This window comes from Monosiga brevicollis, genomic scaffold, assembly GCF_000002865.3.
Source record: "Monosiga brevicollis MX1 MONBRscaffold_20 genomic scaffold, whole genome shotgun sequence".
In the NCBI taxonomy this organism is placed as follows: domain Eukaryota; class Choanoflagellata; order Craspedida; family Salpingoecidae; genus Monosiga; species Monosiga brevicollis.
Window position 1 is genome coordinate 203,469 of NW_001865057.1, and position 15,411 is coordinate 218,879.

Genomic DNA, 15,411 nt, shown 5'->3' on the forward strand with positions numbered 1-15,411 from the left:
GAGAGAGAGAAGAGAAATTGAGAGCACGAGGGTGGCACTTTCATCCCGAAAAGGCTTTTTGTTCGTTCAGGGCTGGTTCTTCAAATTTTCTCTCGACCTCCAGAGGGCGCGGGGTATGCACAGGGCATATGTGCCTGTGGTAGAAGCGGGGCAGTGGAAACGCGGGTTGGAATATCTTGTAGTGAAGGCTGCGTTTGCAGCAAGAAGGTTCTGCTATTCCAGGATGGACTGGCTCATTTCTGTGGGTGATTGGTGTCACATGCAGCAGGATCACGATCGGCGAGCTCTGTGGTACCAGCACAATGGCGGCGGTACGTTGCGTGCATGACTGCATGTCATCAAAGTGCAGTATGGCGTTTGCTCCCGGTCTTCTTCTTGTGCACAACAGCCTTTTTTCGGACTGTCTCCGGCATTAGTGACTGGCTGACCGGTCTGGTTTGTTCCTGTGGTCACGTTTGATGGTGCATCGCAGCCAACTCTCGAGGAGTTTGTGCAAATTTCGGCCGCCATGGCCAGCACCAACAGCGACGAGCTTCAACACGCCAAGCAGTGGCTTGAAAAATTTCAGTCTACTGTGCGTTTCCTGACAAGGCGGGGAGCCTCTCATCACCAATCGACCAGATGAGACTCCTCATATCTGCGGCGGCCTGCTTCTTTTTTTTTTTTATCTGGTTCATCATTAGGTGGAAGCTTGGAACATTTGTGCTGCAGTGCTTCACCAGAAGCATTCCGAAACTGCATGCATTTACGCGTCTCAGGCCATGCGCCGCAAGGTGTGAATCATGGCTCATGGGTGCAATTATGAATAGACAAAGGATCTCACACACGCAGACTTGCTGCAGCTCACACCAAACCACTGGCGCGCCCCGCTTGCCCATGAATCAGATCTTGACGGATTATCGCGAATTGCCCGACAGTGCAACTGACGATCTCCGCAATAGCATCATGGATCATCTTGCAAGCTTCACCGCCAAGCCCGGCGCCAAAGTCGTTGTGCGACAGGTACAGCGCTGCGCCGTCCCTCTCGGGCATCGTGTTCTCGTCACATGCTGACAGAAAGTCAATGTCATCGTGTCCGTTGTAGCTCTGTCTAGCCCTCGCAGATCTGGCCGTGTACAAGCAAGATTGGCAATACCCCTCCAACACCATTCTCGAGCGCTTTGGTAAGCCACGCCTTCCAAACCGCCAAACCCAACCCCGCCCCCGTTTTGTATAAAACACAAGTTCAAATTGCGCGCCCGCTTCGTGGGACACGGCAGGAGGCGACATTGCTGCCATGCCTACCGTTCTCGAGTTTCTCGCCGTCTTGCCCGAGGAAATTGCCAATGAAGAACTTCGTGTGACGGTTCGTGCAAGCCCTTCCACCGTGGGGCCGCCGAGCCAATCCTGGCAAAGAACCCTTGGAGCTCACTTCTGTGTTTCCACTCAATTCTGGCTTTCCAAAACGACAGTCGGACCGCCAATATCAGGTTGACAATCAGCTGGCCGAGGCTTCGGGTCAGGTTTTGCAGTACTTTTGCCACTGCTTGGAACACGCATCGACTTCGGAACTGAAGCAGCAACTCCTCAAGGCCTTGGCCTCGTGGTGCGAGTTTGAGGGCCCTTTGATTCAGAATTTGGCCTCAACGTACGTGATTCGTCTTGCTGTGGTGCTCACCAATGGCTTGCGTCCTCGCGCACGCGCTTGTCATTGCACTCCGTGATCTATGGGATTCAGCCTCCTCATGTCGACGCTGATTCTCGCGCAGTCCTCTGATTGATTTTGCCATCTCGAGTCTGAGCGATGAAGACCTCCGCACCTCGGCCGTATCGGTGCGTGCACGAGCTGAATGGCACATGAATCAGTTATAGAGTGTGATTTTTAACCCTGGTATCATTCTTCTTTTTGTCCCCTCCACTGTGCCACAGGGCCTGGTCCAGGTCATTCGCATGTGCGAAGCTCCCAACCGCGTGGAGCTCAAGCAGGTCATGGCTGGCAAGATTGCTGCGCTCTCGCCGGTACGAAAATTTATTCCAGTGCCCTTTTGGGCTCTGTGGTCTCGTACCAGAAGTTTCATGTGATTCGTACGGGTTATCTTCTGCTCGCTCATGCCCGTGCTTGCCTTCTGGACGCAAACTTTGTTTCTTCGTGTCAACGGGGTCCTTGCGCAGCTCATGAAGGATTCGGCGATGAATGAGGATGGAGAGGGTGGCAAGCATTTGGCTCAGATCTTCTGTGCCTTTGGTTGTGCACTCCGCTTTGACATTGTTCACACTCCACCACACACTTTGTTCGTCCTGCTTTCGCCATGCCATGATGCACATAATACCGAGGCCTGGTGCTGACGATTGAAGGCTCATGCTTACGTTCACGCGGGCATCATGTTGCAGTGCTTCCCTCTTTGATGTCTTGATGCAAGCTGTTGCACACCCCTCGCCTGAAGTCATGGAGATTACCTATGGGTTTTGGTACAATATGGCCGACGTGCTCGATGAGTTTGAAAACTTGAACGACATCCCCGCTTTGGTACGATGCCCTGTCCTGTCTTCTTGCTGTGTGTCACGTGTGACTGTCCTCCTGGCTCCTCCGCGTCTCCACCTCATTCATGCCGTGCCGGTTCACGTGTCTCGTTGAATATGTAGGAGGAGATCAAGGGGCGCTATGCCGAATTGTACAACCACATTTACCGTGCAACGATTCTTCCTGGTGCGTTCCAATTTCGACTTGTACGGCCGTTTTCGTAGTGCCGCGTGGCTCGGCTAACAGTCCTCTATTGGATGGCCGCAGCCGATTTTGCGGGCGTGGTGGAAACCGAGTCAGACGAAGCGGATGTGCGCTATCGCGCCATTGACGTTTTCGTCGAAGTGAGTCTCAATGATATATCTGTGTTTTGAGGTTTTTGCCGCCTGCCTGTGTGGGTTGGCATCCCTCTTTGCACCGCTTCTGTGTTGACGGGCGTGTTTGGTGGGGTTTGCAGACCTCGTTCATTCTCGGATCAGAGGATGTGGGCCAACAGCTTTTGAACTTGGCCAAAGCGGGTCAGGAATGGCAGGTTAGCATTTGAGAGCATGCCCAATGGCAAAAGCAAAGCAACGCCTCGTGTGCTCGTGGATGGTCTTAATCTTCGTCGTTACTTGTACTTGTAGGCGCAAGAAGCTGCGCTCTTCCTGATTCGGAGTGTCATCGGCCGGCTTGGTGTCCGTGCCGAAGAGGATCTGCATTCCCACAAGCCCGTTGTGCGACAGGGTGAAAGCATCGTCAACGATCTCATGCCTCTACTCACCTGTATGTCATATGGCTCACGCCCGACGAGTCAACGTTGGCGCAAGCAATATTTGCTTCATCTTGCCTTTCTCACTGGATGTCGGGCGACTCCCACTACAGCATTGCCGGACCAAGTTCCGAGCCAGTTCCGCCGAACTGTGATCCATTTGATTGGCTCCTCTTCATCGCGCTACCGCGATCTATCAGAGTGGATTGCCATGCACCCTGACTGGATCCGACCCACCGTTGATTTCCTTGCCCGTGCGATCCGGGTGAGACGGCACGGAAGCATGCCTCATGCGTTTCGCCTAGCATTGCGGTGCGTGTGTTGCAAAATCTTACAACCTTGTGCTTGACCTTGTTTCTTGTTGGCGGCACCTAGGATCGTGAGGTCAATCACACGTGCTGTGCTGCGCTGATGCACATTATGAACAAGTCAACGGACAAGTTTGCGCCTTACTTGGACCTCGTTTTCCAGGTGCGCACGAGAATCGTTGACCAGCTTGTTGGCTGCTGTCAAATTGGGCCCACCGAGATTCATTCGGCTATGTATGCTCTGCATTTGAACTCATCCTGTGGGTTTGTCGGGGTCTCTGTAATGACAGATGATCACTGCGCGAGATGAGTTGTCGCTGGATCGCATGGACCTGGAACAGCTTTGCCGTGGGTCGGCCAATGCAAGTTTTTTTTTTAATCTCCTGCTGCATTATCGTGTTGCTGCTGGACCTTTCAATCGCGGGCGACGCCCGCTTCATGGCTCTAATAATCTGCATTCTCGTGGCGTCCTGTTGTGTGTTGCAACCTGTTTGCAGGTTATTTCTGTTGTCGGTGGAAGCAAAGCCACGGAGCTGATGCAAAAGCTGCTGGAGCCTCTTTTGTCCTCTTTGCAGACTGTACGGTGATTTCGTAGCATCTCGCATGCCTCTTGCAGCGGCACGCACGAGTACTTGCTGATTCAATTCGAGGTTTCTGCCGGTGCATGTAGCTTGCGAGTGCTCCGCTGACGCCCGAGAGCGAGGAGAAGGTGCTTCAAATTTTGGCTGCCGTGGCCAAGGCATTCCAGTGCGTCGCGCCAATGCAAAGTGCCCGGTTCTTCTCTTGCCATGTGTTTGAATTTGCTATTTGGTGAGAAAGCTAATGACACCACGACAATGGTCCCAGGAATGCCAATGTCACAAACGACAAGTTTCTGCCCAATGGAATGCATCCTTTCCACGAGGCCGCCGCCCACACGTGTACAATGGCCCTGAACGTGATGCAACACCACCAGACCAATGCCGAGGTTGTCTCTTTTGCCAACCAAGTCATCCATGGGTATGTTTGATATGTGCGGCTTGGGTTGATCTTGCCTCAGCCATGTCCGTTTGTCTTGTACCGATGCTGTACGGTGGCACGTTATACCGTTGGCTTTAATTTTTCTCTCTCTGCCTTGCTTTCGATCATGCAGCTGCGTGCGATCCATGGGCCGTGATTGCCTTGAGCTGACGGCTCAGATCATTGGCGTCATGCGTCATGTGCATGCCGCAACACAGAACAGCTCGTGCCTTTACGTGGTCTCATCTATGATCAACGTACGTCCTCGGCGTGACAACAGTGCCTCATCTCGTGCTGCCGGAAGCCTTAATGATAAACGCTTTCGATCTTGTGGCGACTGACCGATTCGCGGGCACACATTAGACCTTGGGTGAGGTGGATGAGGTGAAGGAGGCGCTGTTTTCCTTGGCACATGACCTGAGCTGTAGCGCTTTTCAGACGCTGGCATCGCATCCAAATGCCATTGCCGAGAACATTGACCTGACGCTAGACATGTTCAGGTTCGCCTTTGTCTTTCAAATGGCCGATGTTGTTTGTGCACCTGTCAAATTTCCGGTCGTTTGGCAATGATATCCGGTCTTGCTGCGAACAGGATACAATGGCGCTTGATCAGCAAGATGCCTGTAATGTACTTTCGCAGCGACCTGCCTTCTGTGTCGGTGGATGTAAGTATTGCAGGCAAGACTGGGCATCCTGGACGCATTTGGGAGAGGGTCTTGTGATGTGATTCAGCTGACTTGCCTCGGGTCATCTTCATGCTTGATACTTGATCAATATGGAAACACATCGGTCAAACTTCTAGTGCGCAACTCGGAGTATTCTGCACCGCGAGCGAGATACTGTTCGCGAAACCACAACCTTTCTTTCGCACCTGTGGCGGGCCGATCACATTGGCATGGAGGCAGAGCAGATTGAGAATAGCGGTAGGATTGGCTGGGGAGAGGTGTCTTGTTTAAACTGCTTTGCAAAGGCATCATTCATGATGGGGTTGCATTGTCTTTCCTTTGCTGTGCATAGCTGAGATCAAGGCAGCACTGCTGACACTGCTGCACACCAAGGGTGAAGCTTTGACGCACAGCGTCATGGAGGGCATCATGGGTAGGTTGATGACCTATTGTTATACCTGACAGCTTGCTCGTTTCGCGGGGCAACTCAAGTTTGTACACTGCTGTGGGTTTTCCAGGTGGCCTCCAATCGAACATGGCATCGGAGCCCGCAGAGGTATTGTGGTACATGCTTGAGATTGATCGCGCCCTGACTCTGCAATGGATTGCCGCAGCTCCAGCGTAAGTCACATCCCACAGCTTGTGGTAGATCCTTTGAGGTTATCGACCCCACTCTTCTCATCCTGCCCGCGCCTGCTGGCTTATGTTTCTCCTGTAGTTTTGCTCTGCTGGGGTCCCGCAACGTACCCGAGGCTGAGACGACCCAGTTTAGCCAGAGCATCCAGACAGCCAGCTCCATGCGGCAATTTGTGCATGCGTGCCGCAACTACTCGCGACTTTTTGGTTAAGAATTGGCCGTGATGACGGCGTTGTTTTTCAAAGATGAACACATGTCTACCCTCATGCTGCTGGCGCCCAGCTGTGTGTGCATGTACACCTTGCTCGCACACGAACGTGACGACGCGAGTCCAGCAAAGAAATTTGACGTTTGCACCTTTCCTTTCCTCTCCGGTATCAGGGTTGCGGCAATCGTTTGCTCTTCCAAGGGCGCGACCAGCCAAGAACCCTTTTCTTCTTCGCATCTCGCATCTCATCTTGAACTCAAATCAGTTGGAGGGAGGGTTTTAGAAGCTAAAGTCGAGGCCCGAAAAGCAAATAAAACCGAAAAACAAAAAAAAAAAAAAAAAAAAACCAAAAAAAAAAAAAAAAAAACGAAAAACACAAAAACGTTTGACCACATTGCCCATGATGCCACTTGACCTGCGAATTTTTTTTTTTCTTGCTCGCACCGACTCGGCCTCAGAACCAGCATTTGAACATCACCAGGACCTGTGCCATGAGCGAGATTGAGTGCCCTCTCAGTGTGGCTGACCGGACCGATCTGGTCGGGACCTTGTACTACGAGCATGGTATGTTCATGCTTGGAGGAAGCGACATCATGTGCGCACAGTTGGCGCTGCCTGGACAGCACCACGTTGTGGAGCCCACGGGGCCTGCGATCGATCATGACATGCTTAAGGCAGTTCTGACGGCTGATGCCACCACCATTAGGCGAGGACCTGTCCATCGGAACCTATGGCACAGACTACGTTATGGCCGCTCTATGTATCACACTTGGACTGTCGCTCATGACCATCAAACGGCCCGAGAAGGACATGCATGTGTTGGCGACACGTCTGATGGGCATTAGTCTCTTTGTGGAGGCGGGGGCAGACCTTTGCGGCGCTTACTTTCACCAGTTTTATCACCCTGCACACGACTCACATTTTCGCCTCGTGTGGTCCTTGACCATGACATTACTTTTGGCGCTGGGTTGGCTGCGTGGTTGTGCCTCCATTGTTCTCTTGTCCAATCACACCACTCGCCGCTTGGCCATGTTGAGCACGGCTGCGCTGGCCGGTCTGCTCGTCGGCACGGTGTGGGTGATGAATGCACCCTTTCTTATTTTTGCAGTATGCGCAGTACTGGCACCGACCGTTGGTTTGGTCGCCTCCATGGTGGCCCACCGCCAGAGTGGAACCCAGCGACTTTGCGCAATGAACGGAGCTGTGGCCCTCGTGCTTACTCTGGCATGTACGTGGCACGTGGATGTTATGTTTGCTCACTTTTGGAGCCTTTCAAGTTGCCCCTCAACATATCTCGCGAGCGAGGCTTCACTCACCTACTCTTGATGCTTACAGCGGCCTATGTGCATGGGGCGGGTGCCGGCCCATGTGCCACGCCTTGTCCCGTCGACTGTCCCTACTTTGCCCCCAACCTGAACCACAACGGCGTCTTGCATGTGCTGCAGATGATTGCCATCACACTGCTAAGCTTGAACTGGCGCTCCTTCCATGCGTGCGCCCCCGTGGAGGGCGCGCCAACGCAGAAGAAGAGCAAGTAAGCCAGGCCAACTGTGTGGGCCATGGAGTAGTACCTCCAAGCGAGCCCGAGTGGCCAGACGAAAATTCATACTCAACAATCTAAATTTTCGAGGATGGTGCAAAGGTCTTCCCCTCAAGACTTTCTCTCCTACTGTGAGAATCTCACCCAATCAATCAGGGTAGACGCAGGGTACTGCGCCTCGGGTCCCGGAGGAAAATACCATGCCACGGCTGTGTTCATGATGAGGTAGAAAGGATCTAGCAACATGCATTCATTTCGAGATTAGAGGGTGCAGGGATCCGCAAGTGCTTGTGTACGCGCGCGCGCGTGTGTGTGTGTGTGTGTGTGTGTGTGTGTGTGTGGAGAAACGGGTTCAGGCTTGGGGCTTGGGACTGGCTCAAGGGAAAAAGGATGCACGAGACCTTGGGGAATCGGTGCTTCAGCGGCTGTGCGGTAGTGAAAGGGCGTTCCATCAAAAAGAAAGGTCAAAGCCGTGTTGTTCCATTCCAAGCCATACACATGAAAATCTGCATGACCCAGTGTCACGTTGACAGGCTAAGCTGAGTGCTAACAAGGGATTGCAGATGAAGCCTGAGAACACCGCACGCACCAGTCAAGTCTACCCCCGTCCCATTTGCAGGGTACATGCTGCCTGGAAGAATCTGGCGATTGCTGTCACAGCTAGTGCCCCATCTGGTGCGTGCGAGACCCGTGCAATGAGGACGTGAGTGTACGTCTCTGTGCATTGCACATTGACCATCAGCAAAAGGCCGGCCGATGGGCACCACAGACCGATACGAGCCAAAGACAGCGTTGACGACGGGGTTGGCTGTGTACTCCATGATATCAATCTCTCCTATATATATCCCGTGCATGATGGTGCAAGAGGTGCAGTGTAAGCCACCTGCTGCACGCAGTTGCCAAGGAGCGAGACAGACAGGCAGACAGACAGGCAGACAGACAGACAGACAGACAGACAGACAGACAGACAGGCAGGCAGACAGACAGGCAGACAGACAGATGGGAATACAAGCAGGCAGACAAATAGACAGGCAGACTCGCGAGTAATGGCGAGTGTGAATAGCACATGTGTACAGCCTACAAGCCATGCATCGCCGCCTACCTCCCATGGGCCAGCACACGTTTGGAGGGTGTGCTGTGGAGGGATTGGGCATAAGCCACAAAGCAGGCCACGCGCCTGTGGCATGCACCGAAGGGAGCGCAGCGCGCACCTTGCATGGTATTGCGAGCAAAAGAACAATTAGGACCGCCGGGGGATATAGAACAGAGCCACAGCTGCCGGAAGAGTGCGCTAAGCATAGGTACGTGAGTCACGAATGAGGCTGTACCTCAAAAAGGCCAAATGCTTGGTAAACACGCTCGCGAGTGTCAATCCAGCCACTCGTGTAGTTAAAGACCTATAGCGAGCGCTCTAGGACATGAGGTGATGTCCGGGGGCTCGCAAAGTCATATTTGCATGCATCAAAGACACCCGAGCAAAGCCCATGTGTCATACACTGCCGTGGGGTCCAATGGCTCGTTGCCTTTGAGTGGTAATGTTCAAGAGGCCATTCACCAGGGCCACGTTGCTTTCCAAGTAGAGCTCCAGCTCCTCCGGACAGCAATGCGAGGCGTTGTGGCGCACGTTCCAGCGGGAGGCGTTGAGGCTGGAGCCATTAAAATCTTCAAAAAACGTAACGGTACGTTTGACCGAGCCGCTGGCACTCTCAGCCACGGCCAGCACCGCCAAAAACGCCAGCAGCAGCGACAAGAGCCGCATCTCAGCGATCAGTCGACCGGGTGATTGTTGCTGTGCCATGTTGGAAAATCAAAACAAAACACGCAGACACCGACCACCCCCCTCGCTTTCAGGCGTAGCACATGACATGGTACGACAGCCCACTCTTGCAGGTGGCCCAGAACGCCTTGTTCAACACCACCTCCCCCAACACGTGTCCCCTCGCCTTTATCCCAACAACCTTTCATCCCCTCCCCCGCCTGCCTCCGCCCAGCTCGCGTCCACCACCACCGCCATCACCGCCATGACATCACTGTGTTATTGTCTCTCTCTCTCTCTTGCTGACAAATCAGAACAGTTGTTGTTTCTATCTGTTGCAAGGGGCGGTCTTGTCTTGTCTTTCTGTGTGTGTGTGTGTGTGTGTGTGTGTGTTTGGGTCATTTTGAAGCGGCTGAGCCGGGTGCTGGTGGTGCTGGTGGTGCTGGTGGTGCTGGTGGTGCTGGTGGGGTAGTTCTGTGCCTGTTCACTGTTTCAACATGGCGGCGTCAACATCAGCTCTACACGTATTGGCCAAGGAGGGGGACAACAAAACCTTGTCCGTGGCTCTCAAGAATGCTGATCCTGAGTACGTATCATCAAGCCAGCCTCTGCACGCGTGCTCAAACACGATCTCCCAGCGTTGGGTGCCCCTTGTGCCTGTGGGCGGGTTGCACTAATGCACTTTGCTTACTGTAGTGTCCAGGACAATGACGGAATGCGTCCTCTGCATTATGCTGCGTGGTACGGGCACACGAGCTGCCTTCAGACACTGATCGGCGCTGGCGCCGATGTCAACGCCCACGACCATGACGGTGCTACGCCCGTGCACGCCGGTCCGTTTAACCCGTTTGACGCTGAACTAGAGACCCTCTTGACTTTCTTGATTGCACAGCAGACTGCAGACATGCGGCTGGACCCAAGACTACTTAGCGCTCATCCCCTTGACCTGGATCACTGTCACGTTACCATCCGTAGGCGCATTCAACGGACAACTTGCCACCGTTGTGGCCCTTGTTGAGGCCGGGGCTGATTGCACCCTGACTGACAATGACAACGCAACACCCAGTCAGGTTCGTAACGAGGCCTCGTTGACCTGGCCTTGACGTTATTTCCGAACCGATCCCCAAAGCCAGTGGGTCTTCCTGTTCTCGATCTCGGCTTGATTGACCCGGTGCGGCTCTTAGGTGGCGGCGGAGGAGGGTCACCCGGAAGTCGAGCTCTTTCTAAAAACCGTTGAAGACGATCAAAAATGCGACAAAGTTCTTGTGCGCATGGAGGAGGTATGCTCTCATTGACCTATCATTGTGTGGCGCGCCAAAGATAGCCAACTGCCCGATCGTGTGCTGCGCTGCCATCTCGCTGCCACCCCGTCCATCTCAGCCCCAACTGTACCATAGGCGTACAATGAGGCCAAGGAGAAGAGCAAACAGTCAAAGCTGGTCTTTGCCAAGACGATCAAGGTTGGTGTCTGGTATCCATCTTGTCTGCGGCTCTCGCAACAAACTGTTTGGTGTCTCAACTCACAGCTTGTTTGCTGCGGGCCCAGGATGCCAAGAAGCGCGTGGCTGACCTGGAGAAGGAGCAACGAAAGATGATCAAGAACACACTCCGCAATAAGAAAAAGAAAAAGAAAGAGACCATTGACATGGCTGGTCCCAAAATGTCCTTCTCCCAGGTCGGTCAGGGCTGGTCAAACCTGCGCGCCAATACGACACACAGCATGGTCATCTTCAACTGCTTTAACGCTGTTGATTGTCATTTGGCCTGTCATGCATAGATGACCGGTATCCCGTCTCAAGCGCCTGTGCAATCGGATGCTGAGACAATGCCCTCGGCCATGCGAACACGGCGCAAGTCCACCACCTCAGATGCGCCGCCTGAGAGCCCGCTGGTCCGTCTTGTCTCTTGGCCCGAGCCCGCTCTCTGAAGCTTTTTAGTTCAGCTTTGCTTGCCTGATGGACTCGCAGCCGACCCTTCGTTTGGAAGCGACTCGTTTCAGCAAAGTCTCATCCATGGTGTGGCTTGCCTGCAGCCGTCACAGTCGCCACTGCCCAGTGGTGCAGGCCCAGATTTAGAAATGATTCTGGCGCAGCTGGGCGCCGACCATGGCGATCGCGAGGCCTTGAACATGTTCCTCGCCTCAATCGATCTCCGAGAGGTGGCTCGCATGTTTGAGGCGGAGGAATGGACCCTTGAACGTCTTGTTTGCGCCAGTGCTGTCGATCTCAAGGTTGCGCTTTGTCCACCGGCTCACCCCTTTTGTCTCCTGCACCAATTTCCCCGACCTTGGTCTTCTTCCACACACCGTGCTGATCAACTCTGCTGGTTATCTTCTGATCATGTACATAGGAGCTTGGTCTTCCGGCTGGCATCCGGAAGAAGATTATGCAGGCTCTGCGTCAATTTTAGCTCTTTTTGGTTTTTTACACTATAGTCTCGGCTGATGTCGGCCCACGCGCGTACGCGTGAGGCTTCTTTTGTTATCGCATTTGGTGGATTTTGCATGTTTTTGTGGGCTTTTCAATCGTGCTCCCTTTTGGAGCTGGTTGAGTGCTCAAGATATTATCGTTGGGTCAAGACAAGCCATGCACGGTTGCCTTTTGGCCAAACAACTTCTTCCACTTCCAAATGTTTTGGCATGTTAATTTTGAGACCCGAGCACGTCGACTTTTTTGCATGTGCCTTCTTGAAACGAACAATTGTACGGCACACGTGCATACTCATCTTCCTTGTCCACCCTACCAAAATCAAACTCGAAAGGCGATCGATAAAAGCAATCACTAGCTTTGATTGACGGCTTTGAGTGGCTGACCGCGATCTGTCACGTCGCATGCTATTGCAGCACACCCGGACAAGGGTGCACCTCACAAATGCGGCGCGTCAACTCCTCGGATGAAACCTGAGGCAAGACATGCAGCCACTGAGTTGCTCACGCAAAAACCCAAAACAAAACAAAAACGGGGCATGTATTGCAAGCAAGGACTGCAAATCCGGACCAGTAGATATTGGTGTCGAAGACAGCCATGGATATGGGGATGCAACTCGCGCAGCGAGGCACCTAAGTTACACGCCCCAGCAGGCAAATTGGTGACTCCCTGCGCAAGTGATGACTTGGGGCCACACCGTGCAAGAACATGGGCATTCAGTAGAAGCAAGCTCGACCTGGGGGAAGCAGGTCTTCTAGTAGCCGAGGTGGATCACTAGTCTGACCGCTAGCCTGGGACACATGGAACGGGTGAGCACTCCGGGTGGTCATGAATCGAAAACTGGTCGTGGGTCAGCGAATAAAGATGCCGTCTCACCTCCAGAAGAGACATGGTTCGATTGTAACGAGGCTCCCCGTGATAAGGCGCCATGCAGGTCCGGACCGTTGGAAAGTCTGGTGGCGCTACCATGGTCACTCGCGTCAAGTTGAGAACCCTAGTTCAGAGTGGGCAGGTGAGCAGCGCGTTAACACGATCCACCTGGCCATAGTGCCTGCAGCATGCACGACGTATACCGAGCAAAGCCGCGGTACATGGTGGGAACGTAGGCAAAGGGAAAGATCTCGACCACAATGCTACCACAAAGTCAAGAGGTGAGGGCAAACGGCCAAAAGCACGACAAAGGAGCGTAATCCATAAAGCTTTTGGTACCTGTCTTGGTCAGCAAAGATCCAGTTTGACAAGGCCGCACCGTGGGCGGCAATGACAATGTGATGTCCCTTGCATCGTTGCAACAAATGTGGTTTTCATGTCAATAAGGTAGGCGCACAAACTGCATTCGGTGGGCGTCAGCAAATGCAAGATGTCATGATGGGCTCAGCAGTCCTACCTGCACGGCTGCTTGTTGCGCATCGATAGTCATGTTGTCAAAATTGACGCGATCAATGCGGACATCCTGCTGCAAAGCAAGACCATGGTAGAATTAGCGACAGAGGCTGAAAGGCGGTGACGTTGGATCGAGAGATCAGACGCCGAAACACTGACACACCCGCATAGTGGCATCCGCCAGGCTTGAGTAGAGATTGGCTGCCAAACGGTCTCCATTCACGAAAGCGCGCCCGTCTGCATTGGCTCGTTCTACCAAGAGCACGTGGAGTGCAGCGTCGCGCCGTCTATGGAATGACCAGACAATCTGGATTCAAACCTGGTTGTGCATGCGCCAAGAACGTGGACGCAAAGAGCGAAAGCACTCGTCTGGTCTGGATAGTGGCTGCTGCTTCAAGCAATGGCGTACTCTGGGTGACGGCGAAGATTTAGAGCTTGCATGAAGGGGGCGTTGTTGTTCCACAGAGAGGGTACCACCTGGTGGGAGGGCACATTGCCAAAAACCAAGCTATTCCATTCAACCAGGGTCGTGAGCCAGAGCATCCACACATAAGGCCGTGTGGGCAAGGATTGGGCAGCGAAGGTCTACCTGTTGAAACAGGTCAGCCTCTCGGCAATGGTGGTGGCGGTGACGAGCGGGAGCGCTTGCCCCCGTTTGCTTTCCAGCCGCTACTTGCAAAGTGGATGAGTGCCAACTGCTAAGAGTCGAAGCCATCCACGACTACGATATCGCGGAAGCGAGATTCAAACCCACCGCGAGAAAGGCACGCGTCCAGCTATCTGATTCCAAGTACTCTGTCATAAGCCCTAAATAGGGATGGCCATATCGACGAGATAATGTCAGTCGTTTGAGGGCAGCCGACATGCTGTTCCTGACCCGGTTTTGCAAAGGTTCACACCAAGGTTCAGCATCATGAGCGTTCGTGTTGCCGCAGTACACGGCGCGTTATCGTTCCCTTTTTGACACGAGTAGTGAATTGCATGGTCTTGTGAAGCCTCCGTCATGAGCGCTTCGAGGTTGAAGAGCCAAAAGACATCTGATAAAAAGTGCGGAAAATGCCAGTTGCGGGCAGGGTGGTGCCCCAACAGGTCGATTTCTGTGGCGATACCGGATGAGATGAAATGAAAGAGCGTTTGTGAGTGGGAACGGTGCAAAGCGTGGAAAGCATACCGGCTGTCGGCTGCACGCGGTACTTGAGACGCGCGTGAGGGACCTGATCATCTGCTCCTTCGACCATCCCCGAGTGCGCACAGTCGATACATGAAGAGGGGCAAGCGTTTGAAGCCAAGGACGGCACAAGGCAGATGAATAGAGCCAGGGAAACGAGTGAGTAGCGGAAAGTGCCAAAAGAAGTGCACCAGAGCAGTGGAACAGAAGCGACCTGCAAGATCGAAAGTGAGCTGCTTCTCCTCGAATCCACAATCGCGCAGCGTGTGCAGCTACACGAATGACATCAGCAGCTGCATAAGAGTGGCTTTGACCAGAAACAAGGGCAAAGCCGGACTGGTGGCTCACATGGCGCCGCTGCGAGGCGGCAATGTGCAGTAGGCCGGGCGCCGAAAGACAAACGTGCGAAATGCGGCATAGCGGGCGCAAGCGACCCGGCCGATATGTCACTGCAACGTGTGGAGAATCGTCAAGGCGAGGGGTTCTTAGTCGGAAGAAGCGCGCGCGGAGGATCTGGGAAGGGACTATCGATAAGACTTACGTTGATCATGAGACCAGGTCTCAAGCTGAAGCTCATTGGTGGCCAGAATCATAACCGGCGAAGCATCAGGTTGTTCCTGCCAAGGCCAAAGCCAGAAAAAGGTCATGGCACCACCAACAAAAGGCGTCAAACTCTGTTGACCGAGGTACGACGCCTCGGGGTTGGTACCTCAAAGCAAGTGCAATCCTGGCAGGTCTGATAAAAGTAGCATACGAGGTCGGACTGGCCAACAGGAATGTCTACGGATGGGGTTGGGACGCGCTCAACATGGTCATGTCACCAAGTTGCCGCAAACCTCGAAGTGAGTTTTTGCTTACCTTGCTGAATGCCAGTTCCTGCACATGTGAAGGGCTTTCTGCAGGCGCACACTTTATCTCTATCGGTGCGATGCAAGGCGGTGGCCCAGTGTCATCAAGGGGCCACAAAGGCCAATCAATGGTGGTCGTCGGGGCCCATTAGTCTGGTGCTAGGCGGGCGAGATCAGACAGACCCGAGTTCTGGAAGGGTTTCGAGTCGGGCATGCCCAGCG

The 15,411-nt window shown here is 53.6% G+C and overlaps 2 protein-coding genes across 2 annotated transcripts in view; one reads left to right on the forward strand and one right to left on the reverse strand.

Annotated features, from left to right (window-relative positions):
• Positions 1–223: 223 nt before the first annotated feature.
• Positions 224–11,773, forward strand: MONBRDRAFT_33497 (uncharacterized protein; the record flags this gene model as incomplete). The annotated part of the gene is made up of 44 exons (XM_001747972.1): positions 224–311; positions 389–435; positions 473–574; positions 684–773; positions 886–1,002; positions 1,085–1,163; positions 1,260–1,345; positions 1,452–1,627; positions 1,749–1,812; positions 1,909–1,998; positions 2,152–2,270; positions 2,371–2,506; positions 2,623–2,686; positions 2,768–2,844; positions 2,958–3,032; positions 3,127–3,265; positions 3,365–3,516; positions 3,627–3,722; positions 4,057–4,137; positions 4,230–4,306; positions 4,406–4,558; positions 4,692–4,815; positions 4,922–5,058; positions 5,151–5,223; positions 5,361–5,481; positions 5,576–5,656; positions 5,742–5,844; positions 5,942–6,032; positions 6,527–6,632; positions 6,775–7,296; positions 7,404–7,602; positions 7,711–7,776; positions 7,838–8,021; positions 8,142–8,283; positions 9,240–9,287; positions 9,881–9,950; positions 10,061–10,197; positions 10,340–10,434; positions 10,549–10,644; positions 10,762–10,824; positions 10,911–11,039; positions 11,142–11,255; positions 11,397–11,594; positions 11,714–11,773. The coding sequence occupies 44 exons, from the start codon at positions 224–226 to the stop codon at positions 11,771–11,773; spliced, it is 5,067 nt and encodes a 1,688-aa protein (XP_001748024.1).
• Positions 11,774–12,506: 733 nt separating this feature from the next.
• Positions 12,507–15,411, reverse strand: part of MONBRDRAFT_38106 (uncharacterized protein) — a gene marked incomplete at its 3' end in the record, with an annotated part of 5,035 nt that continues 2,130 nt past the window's right edge. The window contains exons 10-14 of the mRNA XM_001748046.1: positions 14,883–14,958; positions 14,051–14,270; positions 13,337–13,460; positions 13,178–13,246; positions 12,507–12,581 (exon numbers count right to left, since the gene is read on the reverse strand). Of these exons, the coding sequence (XP_001748098.1) occupies positions 12,507–12,581; positions 13,178–13,246; positions 13,337–13,460; positions 14,051–14,270; positions 14,883–14,958 (564 nt within the window). The remainder of the gene's footprint in view (positions 12,582–13,177; positions 13,247–13,336; positions 13,461–14,050; positions 14,271–14,882; positions 14,959–15,411) is intronic.